Here is a 27,016-nt window from a genome sequence, read left to right as displayed (position 1 = left end):
GGCAGTTGAGGAATGTCTTTCTGCTTGAGAGGATGAAACTGTGCTTGCTTAATCATGCATGTATATTATCCCTGGGTTCAAGTGTGTGTTTGGTAGTGAGGCTGCTGTGTTGTGTAACTTGAGCCTTTTGTCGCTTGGCCTTCTCCAGATATGTCTGTCCGCACTGAGTTTTTTTTATCTGCATCTATGCTATCTGCCTTTTTCGTGTATGTCAGCTGATGATAATGTGTGCTTGCTTGTTGGTGCCTGTGTTGTTATAAACAGGAACAAGTCTGCACAGCTCCACAGTGCCCCGCAGCAGCAACAGAATGACCTAACAGATTGCCCTCTTGATTTGCTGTGCCAACTCCAGTCTTATTTACACTCAGGAGAGAGAAATGCTGAGCAACTGTAATTTGAGCATGTAATGAAGGCAAAATAATCTATATTTCCGATCTTCGAGCATTTTTATTTATTTTCTGTCTTTTTTTTTTAATGGTAGCTTAACACAGAACTTGCACTTTTCAGCTGCTCCCTTATTTACAAGGGGTCACCACTGCACAGCAGATGGCTTTGCATATTTGGTTTGGCAGATTTTTACTGTGTGAATGTGGAAACCTCTATACTTTGGAGCCACCAATACAGAAAGTGACTGAAAAGGGCAAACAGAAAACGGTGAAGTTGAAATCTGTTAGACATGAACGAGAACACAGGAGTGAAACCAGACTTCAAACCACATTGTTCAGGAGTTGCTAAACCATGTCTGAGACTGCACACCAGACTGTGAATTCCCTCCACACCAATGCATGCAAATCTGTCCCAACAGTTTTGGATTTATAAGGTTTATTTTTATAGCACGTGTCAAAACCAGTGCTACAAAATGCTTTACAAAAACGCAGTACACAAAATAAAATGCAATAAGCAAGTAATGTTACAAGAAGAAAACAAAACAGACAAACCACATAATGTAGGTCACTTTATTGCAAGAATTTTCAATCAATAAGTATCTGTGATGACAGAAAACATCTACAGTGTAGTCTGACCATCACCACAACACTGTTGAATTACAGTATACAGCCAGATATTAAACACCTCTCAGCCCTACCTCTAAAGATTAATGAAACATTCAACAGCACAGCAGCATATATTAAAATACTGGTTTCACTTGCTTTGTGACTGTAAGTGGAGATGAGCTCAATTTTCCCTTTTGAGCTTAATTTTGTTTTGGACCCCATTTATACCAGCAAAAGTCACAAATCACAAGGCTTTCCCAAGATGATTGTTTGGATGGCTTTAAGCTAGCCTGTGGTTGCCAAGCCTTGTTAGAAATGGCAAGAACATACTGTAAGATGTGGTAGTGTGGGCAGATGGGGTGTAAAATGGAACAAATGTGTTTGAACTTGAAGACTTTGAGTCACAATTAAGCTATCTGCTGTTGTGTCTGCCCCGGTTTCCTTCTCTGTTATGCCACCTCTCCCCTTTGTCTCTCTACTCTCTTTCATTTTTCATTTTGTCATTTTTATTTGTTTTCTCTTGCTCCCTGTGTCCTTGTTTTCTTTCAGTGTGTCACTTTTTACTTTTGTCACTTCGCTACTTTGTTTCTGCCTCTACTCCAGCAGTCTTGTACTTTCCATTCCCACGGTTTTCAGTCTCTTAAATAACTGATAGCCTACAGAGCCTGACTTCAGATCCTTAGCTTTGCTCTTTGGGATTAAAGATGTAAGTTAATGATAATCAGCGGACAAATTTCTCTATCTTTATTACATGCATCACGCCTCAGAGTGTACACAGTGTTTGCAAAGTGGCACTGAAATTTAATGCATCATTCACTGAGGGTTGTCGTATTGGTGACAACACAGTTTCAAATTACATTCTCATTAGATGCGTGCATGAATTGTCTGAACTGAGTCTAAGGGTATAACTCTGCAGAGTTGAAACGTTTATGAAAGATTTGCTTGTTTAAAAAGATTAGGTTAGATGTTCTATGTTGCATTAATAACTTGTATACATAAATAACTAGTTTTCAGTAATATAGCACTGATGCTGAACAGTGTAAATGTTTTAATAGAAGTTAATTAATAATGACTTCTAGGGAGTAGTGTTTAAACAGGAGCACAGTTTTGAGCTTTCAGTGCAGACTGGTTAAGCATATGTGTGCCTGTTTGCTCATGCTCTTGTTATTAAAAATAACCTGCAGGCTGATTTTTATCGCCACTGGTCATTTTTATCTGATCGTGTGCTATGAGATGAGATAAGTGGGTGGTGTGTACTGAAACCTGCAGTATGTCAGCTTGCACTGTACTTTTTTTTTTTTTTTAAACCTATTATACTGTCATATCTTTACTTCCCCCACAGATCTAACGATTTGCAGAAGCTCTTTTACCTCTCTTATACCTCCACACCGCCCTACTCCAGACTCAGCCACATTTTCTCTTATTATTGTCTAATTACACCTTGTGCACAAGTGTGAGATGCTGTAGTGCACTTAACACTAACTAATTTCTTTTTTCAACCAGACAAATACAGGGTTAGAAGATGCTACACTGCCGGGATGTGGAGTGCATTCCAGTTAAATGTCTGACTCACTGGGAAACAGCTGATTGTCTCTTAACCTTTGACCGTGCTTACTGGTAGAAGACAAGGGGAGTATTGTAGAAGATTAAGGAAGCAGCTAGAAAGCAAATACTAATGCACACAATAACAGTGCTGCTAACAGGTGTAAACGAAATCGGTAATCTTTAAATTACAAAATACCAAACATGTCAAAGTTTCTGCTTTTGATCACTTTGTTCATTAAGTCATAGTTTTTCAAGGCAGAGGATTCAGTTTATTCCAGGAAGTATGACTTGTATAGACACTGGTCATTTCCTTATTGAAAGAAGAAGTGGATTTGTGTTTTCAAAGCCGTTGGTTCCTCTGATGTAAACCTCAGTGTTTCTTGTTGAAGCTTTCGCCAAACAGAGTGTTTAGAAGTGATCTGAAGCCAAAAGTATTTTAGTTTGATGGGAGCTGCTGTGTATACACATCTTATTAAAAGGAAACAATATCCTGTCAGTAAGTCCTGGTACACTATGACAGCTTCACTTAGCATTTCGTGCATGAATTTATATTGTAAAATTAAACCTAGACAGAACCAAGACCTGTAGAATTTGGAATATTAATAGCTCTTGATTTAAAATACTTTTTAAAATACATGTTTGCTTACCAGAGAGACTGTATAGCGCCTCCCAGAGTTCAGAGGATGGGATCTGTCTGCCAGGTTGCTCTCCACCTTCCTCCTTGCTCTATCTGTAAAAGTGGGTTTGCCAACTGATTTTCTTGGTGTTGGCAAGAAAGTTTATTCTTAGATCTACACTTTAAGGAAATGTTCCAGGCAGGGAGGTGAAGGGTTAAAGTAGTCTTAAAAACCAGGCCAATAACTGTTGTAAGAAGATAAACTTTCTGTGAGCATCTCCTGGAAATATTCAGTGTATTTTCAGACAGGCACACCTGGGAGTCTAAAACGGTTTTCCACATTTCAGCATGTTGGCAGTCAAATGACACTGTCTCTGTTTTTACACCTTGGCCTGTGCAGATGACTAATGTAGTACTACTTTGCTTGTACTATGTTGAAACAAAGTAATTTGTAGGCCAAATATTAATTATTCATTATTAAAACATTTTTTTTCTACTGACACAAGCTCCAGTTTGAGTTAGCCATATTTTTGCTAAGCTGGCTGATCAGATATCCGTAGTTGCCAGGTACTATTTGAGTGCAGGTTTCATTTTGACAGTCTAGGGTAGAGGGGTAAGGAGTTATCTGGTGTCTAGATACACAGGGTAACTCAATCCTTATACTGGGCATGGAATTCCTACCAGCCACCAGCTGAACCTGTAGTTGACTTTCTTCTGCTGCCACTTTGTGCACTTAGGCTTTTTTTTTGTGTCACCAAAAATGTCATCAAGCTCATCTGGTCTTTTCTGAATTCTGGCCTAGTTTATCAGCAATAAGCATGAACAGACTGAGAAATGTTGGGTACAAGCACACAGTCCTTGATTCAGCAGCTTAACAAATGAACTTTTCCTAGTTATTGTTCGTTGTTGGTTGATGTTAATTTTATTTTTTTGCTTGTGCTACATTTCATCTCATTTCTGTATGGGACCACTGTGCCTGTTTAGATTTTACAGGCAAGAAAAGTCCTCCAGTCATGCCAGATGCAAAAGTGTGAGCAGTTGCTCTGAAGAGCCACACTTAAAGGTAAAAAAACAAACAAACAAAAGAAGGGTCGCATCATTTGTGAAATTCTGGCTTGATAGTGCTCTGATTGTATACTTAACACTCTCCTGGTGACTAATTTTCTAGTTGATTACGCTAACAGCAAGAAAACACTCAAAAAGAGTCAAAATTGAGAGCAGATTATTGACTCGGTTAAACGTTGTCTGTACTGTACAAATGTTGAGTTTGTATTTAAGAGCCTTTTCACATTCATGTTTGCCAGTAACCAGATCTTTTAAATGCTGAAATGTGTGGGACTTTGTGTTGCTTATAATGTAAAATATAAAAGTTAGATTCATTTGCAGAGTGTGGCTAATGTTAGCAGCATTAGCATTTCCTTGCAGTTTACACAACGATTCAGGATGTGGTTACCATTGTTACGGATGAGTGATTACATGCCATTTGACTCAGACATGGCCTATATACAGTAAATATAATTTTCCAGATCAAAGTGCTGTAACGATGCACTGTTCCACAGGGGCTTTTGTGTGTCTTACTATAAACACTGCTTGTTTACAACATCACAGAGAGAGTGCGGGTGGTGCTGCCATTTGTCACATTTAGCAAGTGGCTACATAGCATCTTAGACCAAACAGTTGCTTTTAACCAACTAGTATTTCTAGTGCCAACTAGAGAGGGCAGACACATTTAATCCTCTAGTCGGCTAATCATGCACTTACCAAATATTTACACCTGGTCATATGTCAACCAGCTGTATCTAATTGGTAGTGGCTTTAATCGCTGTATAACTTGGTACCCAATTAGTTCACCTGTCAACACCTGTTCACATGCCGCCATTTTTTTCATTGACATACCGTGGTTCGTGGTCGATAAATCCATGCTAGCGTGTTCCTGTCCGTCCACTCTTAAGAAATAACCGTTTTAAAAGTGTTTCAGTACTTCATCCACATTCTTCAAACATTTATCCAGTGTAAAATCAATGTGACACAGCAGATGAATATGGGCCATCTTATTTGCTGGCAAGCCAGAATTAGCTGGTACTGTTATTTGTCAGGTTTGTCTGTACACTAAAATAAAGTCATAGAGAAAAATAAGATGCAAGTAAGTGTTTGAGATGGTTGCTTATCTTCTGAAATAACCCTGCTGAGCCATTGTCTTCATTTTGGTAAAAAGTAGATTGATTTAACCCCTTAGCTGCTCCCTTCAATAATGGCTGAGGAGCAGATTTCTAAGATGTTTTGTCATTCAGTGTTATTCAGTAGGTCTGTGTTGTATAACTCTGGTCAACATGCCAGAAGGCTGAGTTACCCCAGGAAAAAACAGATAGTTTTAGATGTATGTCATTTTGATGAAGCAGGAATTTTGTGTTTCATAAGTGATGTATTTCAGTCGGAAGTAGAATGTGGCCAACTAAGTGATGCATGACACCCAGCACAAACGAGCGTCTCTTCCAGAACTGAATCTTGCCAATAATGACATTTGTCAGGATGGTGTTATCAGTTATTTCTTTTTCTGCATTTTTCTAAACTTCTCAGCAGGTTTTGGAAAGTGCAGAAAAATAACTTGTGACAAGTTTCAGTGTCTTGTCTGTCTAGCAGTCGATCATGAGAAATAAGAAATTCTCCCCAGTGTTAAATAGGGATGTACGCGACTAGCTGACTGCTTGTTGCTGTTGTCAGCAGTCGGTACTAGACATACTAGTCATTTAATCTAATTAAAATTTGAATTGATGACCAGAGTCGGTAAATTGTCATCCTAAATGTTTTGCAGCAATGTGTCACCAGATGGAACTGCAGCCCTGAAATCGTTGTAGAAAAACGCCATCTTTTAATCTATGTCTGAAATTTTTGCTAGGCCTATTATTGTTATTTATTTTGAAGGCGAAAGAATGAGAGCAAGTAGTGGAAATGAGCTTCCTCCAAAGGGTGACTGGCCTCTCTCTTAGAGGCAGGTATTCGCGAGGCGCTCTGAGTAGAGCTGCTACTCCTCTACATCGAAAGGAGCCATTTAAGGTGGTTCAGTCATCTGACTAGGATTCCTCCTGGGCGCCTCCTTGATGAGGTGATGAGGTGTTCTCTGTGTTCCCCCGGATGAGCTGAAGGAGGTGGCTGGGGAGAGAGGTCTGGCCTTCTCTGCTTAGGCTGCTACCCCCCTGTGAGTTGGCCCCAGATAAGCGGATGGATTTATTTTATTATCATTTTAGGTTTGAACTTGTATTTGGATGTGTGTCATGAATTGTTGAACAAGGTGCATCGTTCATAATACGTAGCACAATGCTCCACACTTTCCAGTTGCAGTTTTAGGTTTTTGGATGCTAATTTGTCATATTTTATTATTTGAACATCTTTTGTAGTAACATGTTTTCATATCATATTTAATATCAGTTTATTTAAGTGGTCATTTTTTCTTCTTCTTCGTTGTCGGATTGGAGTACAACGTGTAATTTACATAATGCATGATGCTAGGTTAAGCAGCATTTAAAGTATTCTTGATTATTGAAGAATGTGATTAATGGTTTCCAATGCCTTTGCTTAGACATTTTTTTGATATTGCCCATTAAACAGTCCTCAGATTTAACTTGATATCTGAGTGTTTCTTAGTTTTAGACTTGCCGGTTAGTCTAATTATTTTCTGCATTTGGTTGACTAAGAAATTAGTTGCCAGAAACATCTCTAATATTATGTTTCAGAAAAAACATTCATTTAATTCCTTAGCCTATGTGCTCCAAAATAATGAGGTAAATCTGTAAACTAACCGTGGCAGCAGTTAGAAATCCTATACAGTGAGAGTTTTAAATCATTACCAACTGTGAAAATACTTTCATCCTCTTCCAGAGCTCCTGTATGAGTGTGTCTGAGTTAGAGTTTAGTGATTGCATTTGTGAGTTCATGGTGATTGTTAGGCTGTTTTGGCACCCCTCAAGCACAGGTAGACACTGGAGTAGGCATTGTATTTGAATGGAGTACTTTTTCTTCTTTGACTTAGTTGGTCTCTCCTTGGCTCCATCTCATGCACAGTACATGCAAACTGATAGCAAAAAAAAAATGTTCCAAAGATGAGTCTATATCAGATTGTTTTAATAAACAAAATAAGAGGATGAGTAGGGGAGTGACTGAGAGCGAGAGCCAAAGACAGTTTCTGATTCAGGCAGAGTTGAAGAGTAGGTGGGAAGATGATGACTGAGCCAGTAGAAAAGAAAAATAAATACTTCTTTCAACTACAATGGCTAATGCAGTAACCCTGAATGCATTATGGTGAGAATGCAGTGCTCTGTGTATTGTAGACAACTCTAAACTAGTGGCACAGTGAAACAGAGAGTGGGATAAGAGGTAAAGTTGCTGTTAGTTTCCACATCCATGAGCTGTGCTAGGGGAATGAGTGGGAAGCTCCTTGGAGACATCTGCAGAGACATTAAATTGCAGTGCACCAGCTATGGTTATGCCATTCAGGTGGACATCAAGCAGACTTCAAGGAAGTCATTATTCATGGTGTCTGCAGTTGTCCATGTATGCAGCAGAGTATAATCCCCACTTAAGCAGCAGCTGACGCCACTCTGTCATCTTGCTTGTACTTTGACTTTCGCTCTCATCTCTTTATGAGCAACAGTGAGGGTCAGCAGTTTCAAAGGGAGGGGTTCACATGAGCTACTTAAATGGCCAACACAGCATAAAGCAAAGAGCGCAGCGTTCTCTGCAGATGCCATTACTCTTTTATATTAGGGGTGTAACGGTACAGAATTCCACAGTTCAGGTCATTATTGCGGTTTGGTGAATGTCAGGTTGGTTCTTTTGCGTATTTGAAATAGTTATTTCTAGATCAAATGATTTCTGAGTAAGATAAACAAATTACTTAATTCCTTGCAAATAGTAACAAAAAATAACCTTCAATGAACAAAAGCCACATTTGAGTAGAAAATGAATTAAAATTGAGTAAAAAAAAAAAAAACTGATCAATTGATCGGTGTCTACTATCAAATGACAGGTCTGGTATTGTTTAACTACTAAAACACAATGCAACACAACATTCCTCAGAAAATAAAGCTGACAAAATAATCATCTTCTGATGAGATTCATTAGAACAAAATGAATATGTATCTACATATCACTATACTATCACCTCATGCTTATTTATTCACAATATTGTTGCATTTACTGATTTTTTTTTTTTTCAGCAGACCAGACCTGTGACCCTCCCGTTTATGAGCAGCTGACAGGAGCCAGCCAATCAACGGGTCTAACATTATGCCAGCCAATGTTAGACTCGGATGTCCTAAAAATCACCCTTCCCTCTCATAAACAGTTTGATTACATTCCCACATCATATGAGAGTTTATTTGCTAAGTGTCTGAGTCGTTTGCATCAGTGCAAAACTACAGTATGCAAATAAAGACAGCATGCTGTACCAAACACAGAAGGGGTGTGACTAGTTTGTGCGCTGGTGCATCCATTGCTGCTTGTGGAAGTGTTGGTCTTCAGCTCTGCATTTGATTTGTCATTAACAAGCTCAAACTACACAGTCTGAATCTGAATCCAGTCCATGGAGATCAGATTGTTAAAGACATGACTGGGCCTACTATCATGTCCTTTAAGGCCAGCTACCATGAAGATCGTAACCTGTTGTACTGCGTGTTTCTGGTTTTACAGTCGACGCCATTACATTTCACAGTAAACAGAGTATTATGAATCCTATGAAACTATTCCCATGACTCCAGACACCAGGAGCTCTCATTCTGGGTCTAACAAAATCGATCAAGCAAAACAAAGAGGAGTCTGTCCCACTGTACAGCCCGCTGTGTGTTCTGTGTGTGTTGTAGTGTGGCTATCAGCTTGCACGACCTCATTGGATTATCTGGCCATGTTTGTTTTTGGTGAAGCAATCCTGCTCCAAATATAAACACTTCCAATAAGTGTCTTTCCTTGTTGGATTTCTGATGTTTACTTTCTCTTTCCTCACATTTTCCCTTTTGTCGTCTTTGATCCTCTGTTTTCTTTAGTCTCTCACCTCCTTTTTTCACTCTGGATCTGTTTGTCCACACTGTTTGACCCCCCCCCAAACCTCCCCAACCAAGATCCCTGCTTATATATGAAAGGCATAAAGTATGAAAAGTAATTTTCAGGCTATACAAGTAACCCTTACGTTTGGTGAGCCTGTATCCAAATAAACACTTTAGACAGATTTGCTACTCTTAACTCTTAGAGTAATGTGTGGATGATGAGATTTAACAACTAAAAGAATGTTTGAGACAGAACTCACGCTGGCAGAAACACGCTCTCCTTCGTCCCTGCAGGTTTTTTGGTTTCAAACTTTGGCCTCCTTTCAAAGCTCCATGCTTCAGAGAGATTTTTGTCTCCTAGTGTAATGTCAGGTCAGCGCACACCATTGAACAGCAGGCCTGTGCTTTTGGGTCTGTTATTGCCTAAATAACATCACAGATGAGCCTGCCCGGTGTTGAGATCTTACTAATGAGGGTGTTTTTTTTCAGGGTTTTGTTTGTTTTTTTGGCATTTTGTCTTTATTGGATGGTGGCAGATGAAAAGCAAGCAAGTGAGACGGCAGTTTGTCACATATTGTCCTGTGAGGGACTAGCTGGAACTGAATCAGGGATATTCTGGTTATTTTGCATAGCTTAAACATCAGCTTACCATGACATACAGAGGTAGCTCTTCTATCATATTATAGTTATTATATTATATGCATAGTATTATATGACAGCATTGTCCATAAAGTTGACACAAATACTACATTTATTAAACTAAAACATTCCTATTTCAGCATTTGTCATTTGAGGGGTTTTTTTGCATTTCAAGATTTTTTTTTTTTGTTTTTTTTCCTTAAAAGGAATTGTGCATGTTATATTGACTTGGCACCTAACAAACTGGAACAAGACTAATCATCCAGTTTTATTGTTGTTAAAAACAGAAACTCAGCTCTATACCCTCCACAAGTCTCATCAAAAAACTCTTGAGTTTGGAATTTGTCAGAAGTCCCTGAGGGGAGGAACAAACTCTTATTATGGCACTCCAAATATTTCCTTCATCCATTTTCTTCCCTTCCCTTCCCACAGTCCTCAGACTTCATTGGGAATGATGTCAGAGTCACAGATTTCCAACGCATGACTGAGCACTTTATTTAGACCGCCCAGAGCCTGGCACAGGAAGGGGCGGGACCCTTTCACTTCTCATTTCCTGTACCACAGGAAGTGCATTCCTTTGCCACTGGCAGTCAAAGTTTGGTTAAAAGAACAGTGTAACTGAGTTCCCGGCATTGGGCCAACCTCCAGGAATCTTGGCTCCCAGGAGAGCTGTGTCGGGATTTGTGTGTGTGAGTGACCACATTTACAGCTCTGGTTTTGAGATTTATTTTTAAAAAAAGATCAAATAAAAAATATGTTCTTCAAGTATTTTTCCTTTTTATTTTGACTTAAATGTTAAACTACTGCTTTGTCACAATTTAAGAGGCAGCAGCATAAAATAGCTGGGTAACTATGTGTGTGTCCAGCTTTTGCTGTTGCTGACGTCCATTCACTGGTAGGATTCATGGTCTGAGGTGTCTTTAATAAAACTGCCCTTCCAGCAGTGCCTAAACACAAATCACCATGAAGACCTTCAGCATTGCTAACCGTTAGCTAAAAGTGAATGCCACTAAGGCCACACCACCACTGCTTTCTTTGAGCCTTGCTTGTCTCATGGTCTCCTATTGTTTGATGTATGTAAGTAGGTTAGTCATGTTTTATTCTAGTTCTCTGACTCTGTATATGCATGTTGGTTTGATTGTTTTGCTCCTGTAGGAGAAGGGAAAAGGAAAAGGTCTGGTGAAGAATGATGCCCTGGAAGAACAGGATGCACAGAACCTGGAGATTGTCGCCTTCTGTGAAGACGTAGCATTGTAAGAGCCTTCCCCTTGACATGAAAATGTATATATATTATATATATATATATATATAAAATAAATGTTTAAATAGAAATTTGCAGTAGAATTTTAAATCATTCACAAAGTCACATTTGGCATGCCACAGGTTCTTCACGAGGCGAAGCCATTCTGTACTTTTGAGATTAGTTGTACTGATAACAGCATAAACAGTTTAAATGATGGATGTAGCCACCATGATGTTACCCATTATTTTTAGATTCTGCGTTTTGAAGTGACAGTGTTAACCTTTTGGCCACATTGGTTTTCAGAACAAAAGGTCGGCATCTTTGGATGAAAGTGTGGTGTCCCAAGTTAACGGATAAGACTAGCAAGCTTGGTTAGCAAGGTGCATTCATAAACTGTATAGGTGCAATCCACAGACACGTGTATTCGCTAAATAATGCTAAGTAAAAGACTAAAGACTAGACTAGATTTTCACTCACCAAAACTGAAGCACCTGTACCTCACTGCAAGCCATACATCATATAATTCATTAACAATGTCCTGAAGGGCACCAACAGCACAAGCTTTTTTGTACCAGGGTGTAAATGAGCTTTTTGTGGGAGTCTGTGAGGTTTAAGCCTCAAGTGACACATTAACTGCAGTTTTTGGTGCTTTCGTGTTGGTTTAATTTTGCCATATCAAGGGCTGCCCTTCCAATGTCAGCTATGCTAACTATAGGCAATGAAGGGAACAACTACAGAAAAGACTTTGGTCTTGTGTGCTTAAAAGATGCTTTTACCAAATATAGCATTTTCTACTGGTGTGTATAAAAGTGTACTTGTGCATTTTTATGCATGCATATGCATAATTGCATGTTTTGCAGTTCTCTTCACTGCCTGAGGCTATACAGAATTTCTCACTCCGGTAGTTATTTTGGGTGGAGTGATGATGACGCTCTGCTCGGAGAATTCACTTTCCATTGTGTTAATAAAGTCAACGCCCACTGTCGTTTTCCCAACAACTTCCCTGCATGCTTGTGGGTCAACAAATGCTTTGCATAGATTGCATCTAAAAGGAACTTGAAGAAAATATGCATTTTCATAACATTGCTGGTCAGTATCAGAAGCAGACAGATGACTAATTAGAAGCTTCGTGGAAGCGGTTTTGACTTTGTGGTACAGGGGAGTTGTCGTTTCAAATGATTTTATAGAACCTTTTCCATATGTATAACAGTGCTGTTCAGATTTGCTCTCCTTTCTCCCCTCCATCCATTTTTCTTGTTGCACTGCCCATCCTGCAGTAGTAATCTCATCCAAGCCATCTGATTCATATGCTTGGCTGGCTTTGGCTTCCCCTGCTGTATTTTCACTGGCCAAGTAGACCAAAATCTGGAAAAAAAAAGAAAAAACAGTGTTGGCTGTTTCTGCTCTGATTTTTCATTTTTCAACATTGATAATCTTTTTTTCCCCCCACCAGCCTCCGTTCCAAATTCCCTCATAGTGACGTTGCAACCAACCCTGGCTTCGTCCTTAGCCCTGTCATCACCCAGAGAGACGGTGGCGGTGATAATAGCTGTTCTGTCAAGGTTTCTATCGAAATCTCTGATTCTCAGCAGCCTGTAACCTTCACCTGTGATGGTAAGCACCTGAACAATCAGAAATTGTCTGTATGAACCGTCTTTTATTCAGTTATTAACAGTATATATGTGCTGGATATTTCCTATCACGTTTCTCTTCTCACACACACACACACACACACACACACACACACACACACACATATGTGAATATATATATATATATATATATATATATATATATATATATATATATATATATATATATATATATATATATATATATATATATATACGTAATGCAGCTGCTACTATGTAGAAGAACAGGGGTGTCAGACTTACTTTAGCTTATGAGCCCAATGCAACCCAATTTGATCTCAAATTGGCCAAAAATTGTTGCATATTAACCTATTTTTGGGGGGTTTTTTTGTTTGTTTTTCTTAAAGCACCAACAACTGTCAGTGCAACAAAACACTTGTGTCATAAATCCAGTTTACACATTGGTGCATATTGGTCTTTAGCTTAACCACCTGACTGCAGAGGGGTCATAGGTAATGTCTTTGTCAGTCAAAAAGCTGAAAATCTGGTGGTGATTCAGACCTCTGACTCAGACAGTTCAGGCAACCGCTTTCGCTATATGATCCATTCTTAGCAACTTTCAACACCGTGCTTCCTGGTGCAAAATGAAGCATTTTTCCTGCTAAATTCCCCTGTGCAGATGGGACACCATCACCATGAAATCAGCCAAGAAGGAAACTTTGTACCCCTTTGCCTTTAAGAGTGAGTAGCTCGGATTGCAGATAAGAGAGCTCTGAAGGAGGAAACGACATTCACAGCTGCCAAAGTCTTCACACAAACACACACACTTTTTCTTTTCATTTTTTCTGTCGTGGGAAGTATACTGTGTTCCTTTTCCACAGAGATAAAAAGGTTTGTCCCCTCACCATTCAGTAGCCATGTTAGGCAAAAGGAAGTGGGGTTTAGTTTTTCTTTTTTTTCTCCTCAAGGTCCCAGTAAGGATTTTGGTTTAGTTGCCTGTAGATTTGGGGAGCTGTAATTGGCTAACCCCTCCTTATTCACATACAAATCTACAGCCACTGTGACTGGCATGTCTTTAGGGATCTGAAGCCATACACACTGGAGGCTGTCAGGCATTCCACTGCGCTCTTTTGTTAGACATATTATTCCAACTGTGTGACCAAGTTCACCGCTGTCTGGGTCCTTGAGGATCAGTGTTGGTGTGTGTGGATGCACGTCTAGGTTAGTTTGTCTGCTGTCATTGTGCGTCTTATTGTCTGTGTATATATTTAAAAAAACACACACACACAAAAAACACAGTTTACATCATCTTCCTTTCAGACAATTTCACCACTTTAAAACCCCCTGTCACTTCCTAGATAGGGTTCCAAGTATGTCTTTTTCATTGTTTCTCTCATACCCTATGTTGTCAGCTGTGTGTTGATCCACTTAGTTGGTGACGTTTGGATTCCACTAACCGACGCATAAATTTGTTCTCAGGAACAATAGACCTTAGTTCAACTCAAATCTTGGAAAGAAGGATAAAATTGAATAGAAGAAGAGAAGGATGTTTCTTCTTTACATTATCTTTCTTTGACCCCATTTGCACTACTTTCTCAGTGTTGCTCTTTTTTCCTCCATCCTTGTTTCTTTGCAGCATCTCTTCATCCCTCTTTCTTTGTCTTTTTTTTCTTGTCTCATCTTTGTTTTCTTTCACCCACAATTTCTATTTGATCTTCTCTTATTTATCACTCAGTAGCTTATCTTCCTTTGTCTGCTGTGGAACACTAATTTGTGTAGCATTGTCAGTATTGCATTTGCTTCCAAATTATTTTATTATAATGAATTAAAGTTTAGAATTTTACAAACAAGGTTTGTGATGTTCTGAAATCTTTGACTTTGCTCATTTTGTAGAAATAACTGATTGATAATGACTGATTGTTCAGTGCTTGGCTGTGAACTACTTCTGCCTTCTCAGGGATTCCTTACATACTGTGGCTGAGGGGGGAAGATGGAAGGAGTGCGAAGGGGGGAGAAGCAATGCATTTAAGAATTACAAAAGACAACACAGAGAAGGAGGAAGGATGAGTGTGGGAGTTAAAATATAAAGACAGAGAAAAATGTGACAAGCTAAAGGGAGTAAGACATGAATGACAAAAGTGAAATTCTCAGAGATTGTCTCAGGTTTTTGTCTGCTGCTGAGAGGATGTTGCAGAGGACACGTCACCATGTTTATTCTTTGATGCAGACTAAAAGAACACTGACAGAACTTTTAATAAGTAAGGTTTAACTAAACTAAGATGGAGGAATCAAACTTTGGCTGTGGCTGAAATGGGAATTGGCACCTCCAGTCTGAAGCCATAGTACTCAACCGGAAAAGGGTGGAGTGCCCACTTGGAGTTGGGAATTAGTTGCTTTGCCAAGTGGAGTTTTAAGTATCTCAGGGTCTTGTTTACGAGGGAGGGAAAAGGGGAGTGGGAGATTGACAGGTGGATTGGTGCAGCGTCTGCAGTAATGAGGATGATGTACAAGTCTGCTTTGGTGAGGAGAGAGCTGAGCATGAAAGTGATGCTTTAGATTTACTGGTCAATCAGCATTCCCACCTTCACAAAGGGCCATGAGCTATGTAACTGTGTATAACAGTGACAGAAAGAATGAGATTGTGGACATAAACAGTGAAAATGAGTTTCCTCTGAAAGCTGTCTGGGCTGAGATGGTTTGGGCTTCTGTCTAGGGTGCCTCCTAGGTGAAGTGTTCTGGGCACGCCTCGCTGAGAGGAACCTCTGGGGCAGGTCCAGGACATTCTGGTGAGATTACGTTTCTTAGCTGGCTTGGGAACACTTCGGTGTTCCTCCTGGAATAGCTGCAGGAGGTGGCTGGGGAGAAGGGGCGGGGGGTCTGGTTATCTCTGCTTAGACTGCTGCCCTTGTGACCCGGATAAGCAGCAGAACATGGATGGAATCAAAATTTGTTTCACTCTTATGGGAAAAATGCTACTGCAAATTTTCACACTTGGTGCGCAGTAGCACCACTCCAGTCCACCGTCTACATTGTTTGTATACACCTGTCAAAAGAAATAGCTCTGATGTAATGGATAGGACTATGTAATAAAAATAAGATTTTGAAACTCTGTAAGGGATATAAAGTTATAACAAAATTAAATGATCCACCTTGTTACTGTGTATCAGGGGGTTGCTAGGTTATTTGTAAGCACAGAACATACCAATTCATTTGCACTTATGGTGGCATAACATTCAGCAGATTTATAACTGGGAGTTCAGCTTCAGCTCACATTATAAGATATCTGAGCTCGAAACGGTCTGAGTCCCTGATATAAGTCCTTAGTATCATAGAATCACTGAAGCTATTACAGCATGCCTTAATTATCCATCTTAAACTCTTCCACTTTCTTTTATGCTTTAACATTGTACTTTTCCTAATCTAATCATGGTTTTCCATTTGCCTTTGTGTGCCTCTTTTTTCCTCCTCCTCCTTTGAATCTGTGTCTGACAGTTGGACTCGGACAGAAACAAATCTCAATTTCCTCTCTGCACATCTTTACAATGTTTGTCTTGTAGATTTAACAAGTGCAGAGTGATTTCTGGGCTCTTACAAGCTGTTCTCAAAGGGATCCTACATGAAACTGATTTGTCATGCACTGTAACAAAAAGTAACCTTTGTTGATCTCACTTTATTCTCAATTCCTTAGATGTGGGTGTTTACACTAAATCAAGCAGTAATATATTTGTCCATGTGTGATTCCACCAACACCATTCCCCAGCCACATGTGAAATGGTTAACAGTATTTTTTTTTTTTTAACTGGTGCCTTGGACTGTGCCCTCTGGGAATTCCATAACCAGCTCAGAGTGCTTCCAAAATGAGGCATGGTCTGTGTAATTGCATTGTTATAAAAAGCTCAGATAGTACATGTGTCACCACCATTCCCACACAGCCATTGCAGCGCTTGTTTAAACAGTAGAAAAGACTTGCCATTTCTCCTAAGGGTGGAGTTGTGTTATTGCTTTAGCCAGGGGTGGTCCAACTCCGATGTGTCTGTCAGCCTGTGTTTGTGTATATTGAAAGAAACTCAGTTGAAGTAGGTACACAGCAGAATAATCTGTCAGGTTACATTCTCCACCTAATCTTCTCTTGGCCTGACACATCAGATATAAGATACATAAACATCTAGAGCTGACCCCAAATCCCCCCCTCACTTAATTTAATTCCACAGCACTCTGTTGTAATGCCTTTGATTTAAGAACAGGTTTGATTTGAAATATGAAACATGAGCTGTTCTAACCTGGGAGGATGTTTTTTGTGGTTAGAAAGGAATTTTGATGACTGTAAGACTGGAGTTCAGTTCCCACACCTGCAAAAGCAACTTTTTAACAACCTCTGAAAATCTTTGTGCTCGTTCTGGGCGAAAGGCTCACAAAAAAATGACGCAAGATTGTGGCTGGCTCTTGACCTTTTAAACTTTCATCATGCAAATAATACACTTTTTGTTTGTCCAATATTAAACACACTGTGGTAAATGGTTTTGGGAATGCTCCAAGTTTTTTTTTTTTTAATGCTTATCCACCATGACGAAGACATCTCTTCTTTGTACACTGTACCATGTTGCTGTTGGTAGTGTTTTCATGTAGAAATAAATCTTTCTGATTTTAAAAGCACTTTCAGTCACTCTCTTTCCATTGTGTTATTTTCCTTTCTTCCCACATTACCTTTTCCTCTTCCTTGTAATCCTCTCCATCTGTTGGTCCTTTTGTCTTTTCTCTCCATTCCACCTTTACTATGCCACTATGATTACCTTCTTCCTTGTTCTTCATTATTGTCTGAATAATTCTCATACCTTTTATTTTTTTTCTTTTTTCCCTCAAGTGAGTTCTCCAGTGGAGCTGTTGATCAGTCAGACCCTTTGCTGGGTCCATGATGACTTGGACAAGGTGGACTTCTCCAGCTACTTGCTCAAAGTCTGTGGCCGGGAGGAGGTGCTGCAGAAGTGAGTATCTCCAATACTCTTCGAGGGTTTGTAACTCTGTCACTGGCACTGATTGATTGACCTGTTTGCCAAAAATAGGCACAAATATCAGAATTTATCAGACTTTTAAAATTAAATTCACTGCAGTGAAGGAGTTATAAATCTGTGTTGTCATTTTTTAACAACTGCTCAGTATTATTCTTAACATGTTTTTTTTTTTTTTGTAACCTTGCTTACACCATGTGTCACAGTAAACACAGCCTAGGCAGCCATGAGTACGTCCAGAACTGCAGGAAGTGGGAGAATGAGATCACATTACAACTGCTCTCACACTCAACTATGAGACGGGACTTGGCACGCGCTGTGAGTCAGTCTGTCGTGCTACCATATGGGCTCCTTTCCCACTCCTGGAAACCAACAACATGCAGTCTTCAGATTTTAAAATCACGTTTTTGACCGATTATACTTTTGGTTGATATATCATTGCTATTTTTCTCTTTGTCTTCTTAGGTGGAAGATGACAGTTCTACCATAGACTTAGAGAGGCACCTGGGTCAGGTGGAAAGACCTTTTAAGGAGAATGTCACAAGGTCTAAACATTTTACATTAGTTTGGAAAATGTCAGAAATAACTTCAGCATAACCAGGCCTAATATCCTAATATGACTGTTTTCTTTCAGTTGCATGATTAGTAATGTATTTTCAGGCCTGCTTTTATTTTAATTGAAATAATCTTTTGGCTCTTTCCTGACCGAGTCAAATGTGAGCTGTGAAAAAAAAAAAAATGTTCTTGAAGCCAGCCCATTAAAAAACAGAATAGAAATGTAATCTGATATTAGTTTGGCTTTCTTTCAAAGTCTGCTTCTCTGGCAGCGCTGGACAGCTTCCAATGCTGCTGCTATTTTGAGATTGCTCCCTCGGAGTCCCTTCCTTACTTTTTTTTTTTTTTTTACTGTGCGCACTCCCATGTCTTTATGGTCCTCAAATGTGTGCAGAGAGCAAATACAAATCTCTGTTTGACAATGATCTGAGTTTCATGTGGAGGATAGGATGATATTGAAAACTGTGTCCAGCTCTGGCGGTGCAGTTTTCACTTAGCTTTCAGTTAAAGAGAAGGTGGCAGCACATCAGGTTAGGAGTATTTTCATTAGTTTTTTTTTCCTTCAGCACTCACAGCACTGTGAACTGTTAATATTTCTTCTAGGGTGAAACTGTCTGTGCAGAGTAATGTAATTTCCGGGGTTTCTGAAGGAGAACATTCAGCAGAAACTTCCTGAACTCTGTGGTGCTTGTGGACACATGCATTGACAACAAATTTGTTTTTTGGCCATATAATCACAATCGTCATTCACCACTCACATTGGTCACCAGACTGGCCTCCCCACTACTTCGTCACGTACCCCCAAAATGAAACTGAAGTTGAAAGATGACTGTTCAAAAACAACGAATGGGGACACATGCAGCACACAGCACAGAGAGGCAAGTGCAAGGGGACAGAAGGGTACGTCCACGGAGCAATCTATAAATAGCAGCTGCACTCAAAACGATCCAAAAGTGCACAAGAAGATTATCTTGAAGGAGAGATCAGCCAAATTTAAATCTGAGGAGGTTTTTTTTTGTTGTTGTTTTTGTTTTGCTGACACCAAGAAATGTTTGATCACACCTCATATCTGTTTCTCTTCTTGCAGGCAAAGCCTGGCTGACCATTTGGAAGGCTATCACAGTCAAGTCAACATCTGCCTTCAAAATGAGGTGCATGCAGTTAAAGAAAATTATGTTAAATGATTAGGATGGTAGTTTGTAATTAAAAAACAGAGAATTTACACTGTTTTATATTTGCAGTTGTATGTGCAGACCAGCTACAAGTACTGCATTTTCAAAGCCAGTGCTTGTTGTTGAGGGTTAATTGAATATAGCTTGAATGGGGAATGAGCCAATTCCACAACCCTCCAGCTGGCTTATCCCTGACACTTGCTTCAAGATATGTTTGAGTTACCCTCTGCAGAACCACATAATGCTCTCTAAATAACACAGTTCTAGCATGCAGAAGTTTGTTGCTGTAATAACTTGCTCCGTATCTCTGTATTTAGAGTACCCAGTATAAGACAGTGGACCGGGTGGTGCAGACTGTAAAGAACATATGCTGTGCTTTAGATGAGGTGGAGACCCAAGCCATCACAGAGGCAGTCAAAAGACTACGACACTCTGCCAACTTACCCAGGACGCGCTCACCCAAGGTGGGCTCCTTATATATACTGCGCACACGCATGCTTGCTCATTCATATTGTTTAGTTTCATTTGTTTTTCTAAGACTGACATGTTTTGATTTCTAGATGGGGTCGACATCATCTGGCCAGTCATCAAATGGTAAGTTCTGTGAAATCTCAAACTCCAGTAACTCAGTTCGAGGTTGTTTGTCTCCCCTTACAGTGAATAATTACAATTTTGGGTAAATGTTATTCAGTCGTGAGAAAAGAAAATTAAAAATCATATATGGTGTTTGCTCTTCCATTTATGTTTATTACACTGGGACAGTGACCTATTAATGCAATGTTAATATAATTATATACTAACATATTGACTTCACATGAATCCACAGGTCTCTCCGGTTCTGTGGAGGAAAGTATGGCCTTGCTAACACAAGCTGTCTACAACCTGGCCAAGCTCTACCTGCGCTCCTTCACCCCTCCATCAGCCTCCTTCCGCTCCCCTCCTTTGCCCCAAGTTACAGACGGAGAATCTGTGGAAGGGAGGAGCAGCAGAGAAGCTTCTGGCACCACAGATCACCTTCAATTCACGCTGTTCGCTTTGCACGGCATCCCAGCCAACTGGGTCAGCAGGTAAACAGCCAGTGGATGAACGCAGATCTGCAGCTGTTTGGCTGAATATAGACATAATGGGTGGGATGGATATGACAATATTTTCTGTGGGACACCTATGAAAGCTATATGTTTTAGATGTTTGTGATAAACTAATTACTGCTTATTGGTACAGTAGGTCCAATGCCCAGCTATATAGACATATGACCAGTAAATGGTCATATTTACTGGTCATATGTCTATATAGCTGAAAAATACATGAAACTTCAAGTTGAAAGTATGTTGCAGCAAAACATTTTATCTTCTGCCAAATCTTACCCAGGTTTTTATTTTTGAATGACTTTATTGTTTCCTGTAGGATAATTAAAATCATTATTCATCCATTTGTTCTTGCCTAATCACCCACTTGCTTAGTATTATTAGTGCCACCCACATTTTACCCAGTTGTACTTATGCAAGACAAGATCAAAGAAACACAGAAGGCAGTGGAAAGCAGTTCAAAATTATAATTATTTCATTTTCCTGGTTCATGCAATGCTTTTAAGAGCAAAGAGGGGTAAATTCTCTAGTAGCCTGTAATAGAAGGTTTAACAAATGTGGTTTTACACAATAACAATTTATTGTTTAGCAGCTAGGGCTGAGGATTATGTTTCTGTAATGCTGTCATACCAGAAATCCTTGTTTTCTTCTACTAAACAAATGGCACTGGTGTTGCTGCCCATGTCTTATTTTTCCATGCCAGTGTCCAGTTTCAACCTGGCTTTATCGCCCGTGTGTGTCTGGAACGCAGTTGAGCCGCATTTTCCGTTGCCAGCTCTGTCACACATCGGTGATCAGGGCATTTCTGAAAGCCCCCTCCAGGTTACACGGACCTTACTAAGATTAGAAAAGTCTACAAACATATGCAAATCATTTGTATACTCTTATTGTAGAAAATAGTTCAAATGCTATTTTTATCTCTGAATTATTGTCCTCGGCTGTAGATTTAAGCTGAGGCACAATCATTATCATCAGGAACCCCAACCGAGATCAAGTCTGGTCAGGAGATGAGCATTTGATTTAAACTAAGCAATGTAAAAATAAAAACCTACAGGAGCTGTAACCCCTGCCTGTAAGATGAGATCGTTTTAATCTGTCATTTTGAATTGCTGTAATGCCACCTTCAATAGTCATTTTCTGGTCAGCCATTGAGGTCTTTATAAAGAGAGGAGCTGCTTAATAACAGGTCTTTTAACCCTGGCTCAGCCTCTTCCAGCAGCTGTTTTAAACCAGCACCAAACATTGCTGCAGTGACAGTCATCCCAAGGATCCCTCCAAAAATATTTACAGCAGAGGGACACAGTGATTCCAATATTTCTCAGTCCAGACGGGTAGCTAGGCATATCTGTTGTCTTATGTTGTTATAGCGGTGCTGCCTTACTGAATCTGAGTGTTTGGCATTGTTGTGGCTAGCATGTCTTCCATCTGGAGCGTGAGTAGAAGCCACAGCATCGCCAGCACATCGAGACTTGTGGTAGAGCTGCCAACACAGATGGCACTGAGCAGCAGATCAAGCTGGTTGTAGTAAAACACATTATCAGTTTGCATTGATTCACATGCATAAACGCAAACTGATAAAGCATATTTTTGTATGTGAATGTAAAAAAATGAAATGCTGGATGATGATTTGCTCACATTTCTTTTGCATGCGTCAAAGTAGTCTGGAAGTGTTAATGTGACAGTTTATTTTTCTGCTAGTTTATATTAGTAGACCAGAAATGTTACTTGAATTACAATGCTGTATCCAGATGCAAACACGTATAGCTGACAAATGGCCCAGTCACAGAGGTGTGAGCTGATTAGCCCTTTTCTCTGCTCTAATGGTGTGCGAACATAGTGACCACCACACTTGTTGACATCTTTCACAGCACCTTTTATGCAACACTGTTACATGTAGATGCTTTTTTACAGTAGACATTTTTGACAGGTGCAACCAGTGTGAGTTTCAGGGCCCTGGTGTTGTGTAGCTTGGCTTAATCATGAGCTTCTGGGACTCTTCAGTAGAAGCAAGGCAGCAGTAATGCAGTCAGTTCAACCTGTTTTTGTTTTTTTATTTTGCTGCCCGGTCATCACAAGCCCAAAATGTTTGCTGGAGTGTGCAGCAGAGTGTGATCTTAGCAAATCTCTGCTCAACCTGACCCAGTGATAGTGGGGTGAACTTGTGACAGGGAGAATACTGAGGTGCCCTTGAGCAATGCTCAAGGGCATTTGTAAGTGATACCTTACAAATCCCAAGCCAATGGAAGAAGTTCCCCCTGTCTCAGTTAAATGTTACCTTTGAAGAAGACATTCAGTCCTCATTTGTTCCCAGTGGAAATTTTGAAAACTGTATATCTGTGATACAGGACATTCCAAAAAAATAGGCAAGCAATTTAAGTATATTCTGGATTAAGAGCACAGATTAAATTAAGCTGCAACATAGCTTCACATAAACTGAAATCATTTGTTGTTCCATATTAGCTTCCAAGTGTGCCTGTTTTCTTATGTAACCATTTATAATGAAACAAACACAGAAATAAAATAAAGAGGAATATAAACTATAACATCATCATATGTGTAGAACTGGAATATGTGTCAGCATACAAGACAAATCAAGGTTTAAACACAGTGAGGATACAACACGAGTAACAGTAAAGTAATTAGGTCTCGTCAGGTGTTTTTTTTTTTTTTTTAAACACACATTCTATATTTTGTGAATTTTGTTTGGGCTGCACGACTCCTGCTAGAGCCTGTTTGAGATGGATACAACACCAGGTCTGCCTCTGTCCTCTTATGGACAAATCTAAACAGTACTTAGTTATACCTGTATTGTAGCAGCATGCCATCGAAAGGCTGGTAGAGTTCCACTGGATAGAACTCAGCAATGAATTTTGCTGATTGCTTTCTGTATTCAGCAGAACATGAAATTAGTTGTGGACAAATAACCACAAGTTTTTTTGGTTGTTGTGTTGTCTCAGTTATGAGAAGTACTTCCTGATGTGTTCCCTCACCCACAATGGCAAGAACTTGTTTAAACCAGTCCAGTCCAAGAGAGTGGGCACGTATAAGAGCTTCTTCTACCACATCAAATGGGACGAACTGTAAGGCTTCCCTTTTCCATTTGTTTGCTTTTTGTTTCTGTTTTTCAAACAATAATATACTGTTTGTGCTGCCCATCCATGCTGCTGACACTGCCCTTGTCTGTTTAAGGATCAACTTCCCCATAGCAGTAGCTGTGCTCCCACTGGAGTCCATACTGAGCCTGACTCTGTTTGGGGTACTGAATCAGAATGCCAGTGGCTCCCCAGACTCCAACAAGCAAAGGAAAGCCCCAGAGCTGCTGGGCAAGGTCTCTATGCCACTCTTTGACTTCAGAAGGTGAGGAAAGAGGAGCAGCTGGTAGTGGCTGCACTTGTGTACTAATATATTTTAACTATTTTATATAGTATGTCCATATATTATTATTTATTATATGTTAAATATTATTGCACATTACTTTCATCACTAAAACCAAGCCCTGAAAGTAATGATGATGATGATGATGATGATACTTTATTGATCCCACAATGGGGAAATTACAGTTAGGTAAAGGAACCAGTTCTTTTTTGAGCCTCTAAAACTAAATATAATCAAAATTAACAAACTAGTAATTACATCCTTGCCACAGTGTAATCAATGCTGTTTGCAAGATTGTTTGCTTTTGTTGTTTATTGCTGACTGTTTTTGCAGAGTACTTGCCAGGGGCACCAGGCTGCTGTGTCTGTGGACATCTGCCCAGGGAGCGGCCACTGCTGCCACCTCTACAGGCAGCCGCAAGAGGGTACCAACAGAAAGAATCGTACTACAGGTTGGTGACTACATTAATGCAGATTTGTTGATTTGAAAATTCAATCAGACCAATAAACTGAGTCCTGCTCTGGTATTTAAAAAAATTATTTTTTTTTTTACCCTCAGGTGAACTTCCCCAACTCACCAGTGGATGTTTTATATGTTGGACCCAAGGAGGCCCCCAGCCCAGAGCCCCACGCACTGGAGGAGCTGGACCCTGACCTCCGACGAAAACTGGAGAAAATCTGCAGCCGAGCTTCCAATTTCGGGTAGGAGAGTAATCCCCACGTTTTGAAAAGTATAAAGGGAAGACTGTGATACAAAATTCAGAAACACATAGCAGTTAATGTATCAGCCTTTTGTGCTGTTTTCTGAAGAGTTTCTATGAGATTTTGAGTTCAAATAAAAGCACTGATATCAGTTAATCCCACCAGAGAGGTAGTCTTAGAGTTACTCAGCCTGATGTATATAACAGATGTCCTTGTATAAACACGAGAGGCTTAAAGCAACTGTTGGATAGTGTAATAACTTCTCAAATTTTAATTAAATTGTCCACATATGTCAAAAATACAACAAAACCTGATATTTATTTTTTCTTTCTAACACTAAATGACTCTTAAGCTTCTACATAAGGATTTGTAAAGGAGTCTTTGTAATAGAATTCACCTCATCAAATTTAATCTATACGCCTCCAAATTCTAATTGTAGCCCTTTGACTGCCAGTTGTAGTTGTGCTAGATTTGCAGTGCTTGGGGTTATGAGAGTTTAAAAAGATATGCACAGAAACAGTATTTCTAGTTAAATCTGTCCCCTTCAGCAGACAGCTTTTTGGCTTTCTTTCAGGCCACCCAAAATCCGTTGGACTTAATAGATTTAAGAAGGGATTTTAAAAAGATGCCGCTGACTTTGCCAGCCACAGTTCCCTGTACATGGTCTCTGTGTTGTCTGCTCCAGTGTGTCTGTGTTCATCCAGCTGCTCTGGGCCCAGTTAAATGCTCTCCTATGCCTGCTGCCAGCCAAATCTCCTCTCCACGCTGCCAACATCCATGAGACTCAACCGGCACTTTAACACAGAGCCCTCTCTCACTGGGCTCTCACCGCCTGTTTGCTGTCCTGTCCATTCATTTCTGTAGCCTCTGTGGGCACAGGGCATCAGTACTGATATGCTCGGTGCCATGTTTTTTGTGTGTGTGCATCGCTCCTTCAATCCCTTAAGTAGACACTTCAATTTTTATTACTGCTGGAAGGTGAAGGTTGGGTACAAGTCATTTTGTGAGTTAGTGGTGTTCAGGGACCAGCAGGGGACCTTTCGTGCAACAAACATGTCACAGATAGATGACCATAAAAGGAGGGAGTCTTTCCAATTGGGGTTGAATTTCGAGTTTAAATGTACATTGCAAGTATGGAAAATTTATTGCTCATTCTACTGAAGTGCTGAGTCTTTGTTTGTCTTACACATCACTGTTGATCCTGCCTCGTCAATTGGACGAGGAAGTAATCCTTCAAAAGTGGAAAACAAAAATGAAACATCTGAGCTTATGAGATATGATGTGCAAATCTTTTTAACACACGGATAACTCAAAATCTAAACTTTTACATTTCACGAAACTCGTTTACCACGAGTTTCTTAATTTCATGGAAATAACATTCAAACATATTCGCTCTCTTGTCTCCAGGCTGAAGCGAGCAGATCACCAGCTGCTATGGGACCATCGACTCCACTGTCAGAGGGACCACCCCAGCAGCCTCCCTAAGGTACTGGCCAGTGCGCCCAGCTGGGACTGGGCCAGCATGGCTCATATTCACTCCCTGCTGCACCACTGGCCTGCCCTGCCCCCTGTAACAGCGCTGGAGCTGCTTGACTTAAAGTATGGCATGGGCTCAATACTCAGACATTCACATATTTTACTATACAGAAATGCTTTACTTTTATAACACAGGGTAAAAGATTTGTGTTCTTATTGCAATGTATGTTTGTGTAGGTTTGCCGATACTGAGGTGAGAAGTGTGGCTGTTAGTTGGATTGAGAAGAGCAGCGACGATGAGCTGGCTGACTACCTGCCACAGCTTGTACAGGTATAGCTACACATACAAACATCAACACTAAAATATGTACTTTATATCCACTTTAAAGATATTTATTCACTTGCTAATAAAATTTTTCTATGTACTCACTCACAATTCCTCCAGTTACAATTCAAGCTTGTCTTTTTTCTCATGTGCCCTCCAGGCCTTAAAGTTTGAATGTCACCTGAAAAATGCCCTCGTCATGTTCTTGTTGTCCAGAGCACAGGGCAACATAAACATAGCACACTACCTCTATTGGTGAGTCAGTAGCAGCAGTGAAATAACATCAAATCAGCTGACATAGTTTTTCCAAATGCATACAATTAAATGTTAGGGGAAAAAATTGCTATAGATGCTAAATTGAATCAACAGGCTTTAAGGACATATGATGAGAAGAAAATATATTTTAAGAAGTGATGGTCATCAAATATACAATGGCTGCAGGCTGCTAAAGGATGCTGTGCAAGATCCTGCCTGGGGGCAGCGCTATGAGCGGGTGCTGGGTGCCCTGCTGTGTCTGTGTGGAGCTAAGCTGAGGGCGGAGCTGGAGAAACAGACGCACCTGGTCACGCTACTGGGAGCCGTGGCCGAGAGGGTCAGACAGGCCGGGGGATCTACAAGACAGGTTTGTTTGTGCGTGTGTGCATGCGTTAAAGGCCAAA

The 27,016-nt window shown here is 40.0% G+C and overlaps 1 protein-coding gene across 2 annotated transcripts in view; it reads left to right on the top strand.

Moving 5' to 3' along the window:
- The window catches only part of pik3c2a (phosphatidylinositol-4-phosphate 3-kinase, catalytic subunit type 2 alpha), a 43,492-nt gene that overhangs the window by 6,565 nt on the left and 9,911 nt on the right, over positions 1–27,016 (top strand). For both annotated transcript variants that reach the window (XM_030731202.1, XM_030731201.1), the window contains 17 exons: positions 10,983–11,080; positions 12,524–12,684; positions 17,524–17,644; positions 17,875–17,986; positions 18,134–18,213; positions 19,311–19,374; positions 19,713–19,859; positions 19,956–19,989; positions 20,222–20,462; positions 23,438–23,560; positions 23,670–23,837; positions 24,189–24,306; positions 24,414–24,556; positions 25,964–26,155; positions 26,270–26,363; positions 26,518–26,612; positions 26,799–26,979. In XM_030731202.1, coding sequence (XP_030587062.1) covers positions 10,983–11,080; positions 12,524–12,684; positions 17,524–17,644; positions 17,875–17,986; positions 18,134–18,213; positions 19,311–19,374; positions 19,713–19,859; positions 19,956–19,989; positions 20,222–20,462; positions 23,438–23,560; positions 23,670–23,837; positions 24,189–24,306; positions 24,414–24,556; positions 25,964–26,155; positions 26,270–26,363; positions 26,518–26,612; positions 26,799–26,979 — 2,172 coding nt within the window. The remainder of the gene's footprint in view (positions 1–10,982; positions 11,081–12,523; positions 12,685–17,523; positions 17,645–17,874; positions 17,987–18,133; positions 18,214–19,310; positions 19,375–19,712; positions 19,860–19,955; positions 19,990–20,221; positions 20,463–23,437; positions 23,561–23,669; positions 23,838–24,188; positions 24,307–24,413; positions 24,557–25,963; positions 26,156–26,269; positions 26,364–26,517; positions 26,613–26,798; positions 26,980–27,016) is intronic.

The sequence above is a fragment of the Archocentrus centrarchus genome, chromosome 6 (assembly GCF_007364275.1).
Source record: "Archocentrus centrarchus isolate MPI-CPG fArcCen1 chromosome 6, fArcCen1, whole genome shotgun sequence".
In the NCBI taxonomy this organism is placed as follows: domain Eukaryota; kingdom Metazoa; phylum Chordata; class Actinopteri; order Cichliformes; family Cichlidae; genus Archocentrus; species Archocentrus centrarchus.
Note: the sequence above shows the minus strand (reverse complement) of the source record. Positions and strands in the feature narration are given on the sequence as shown.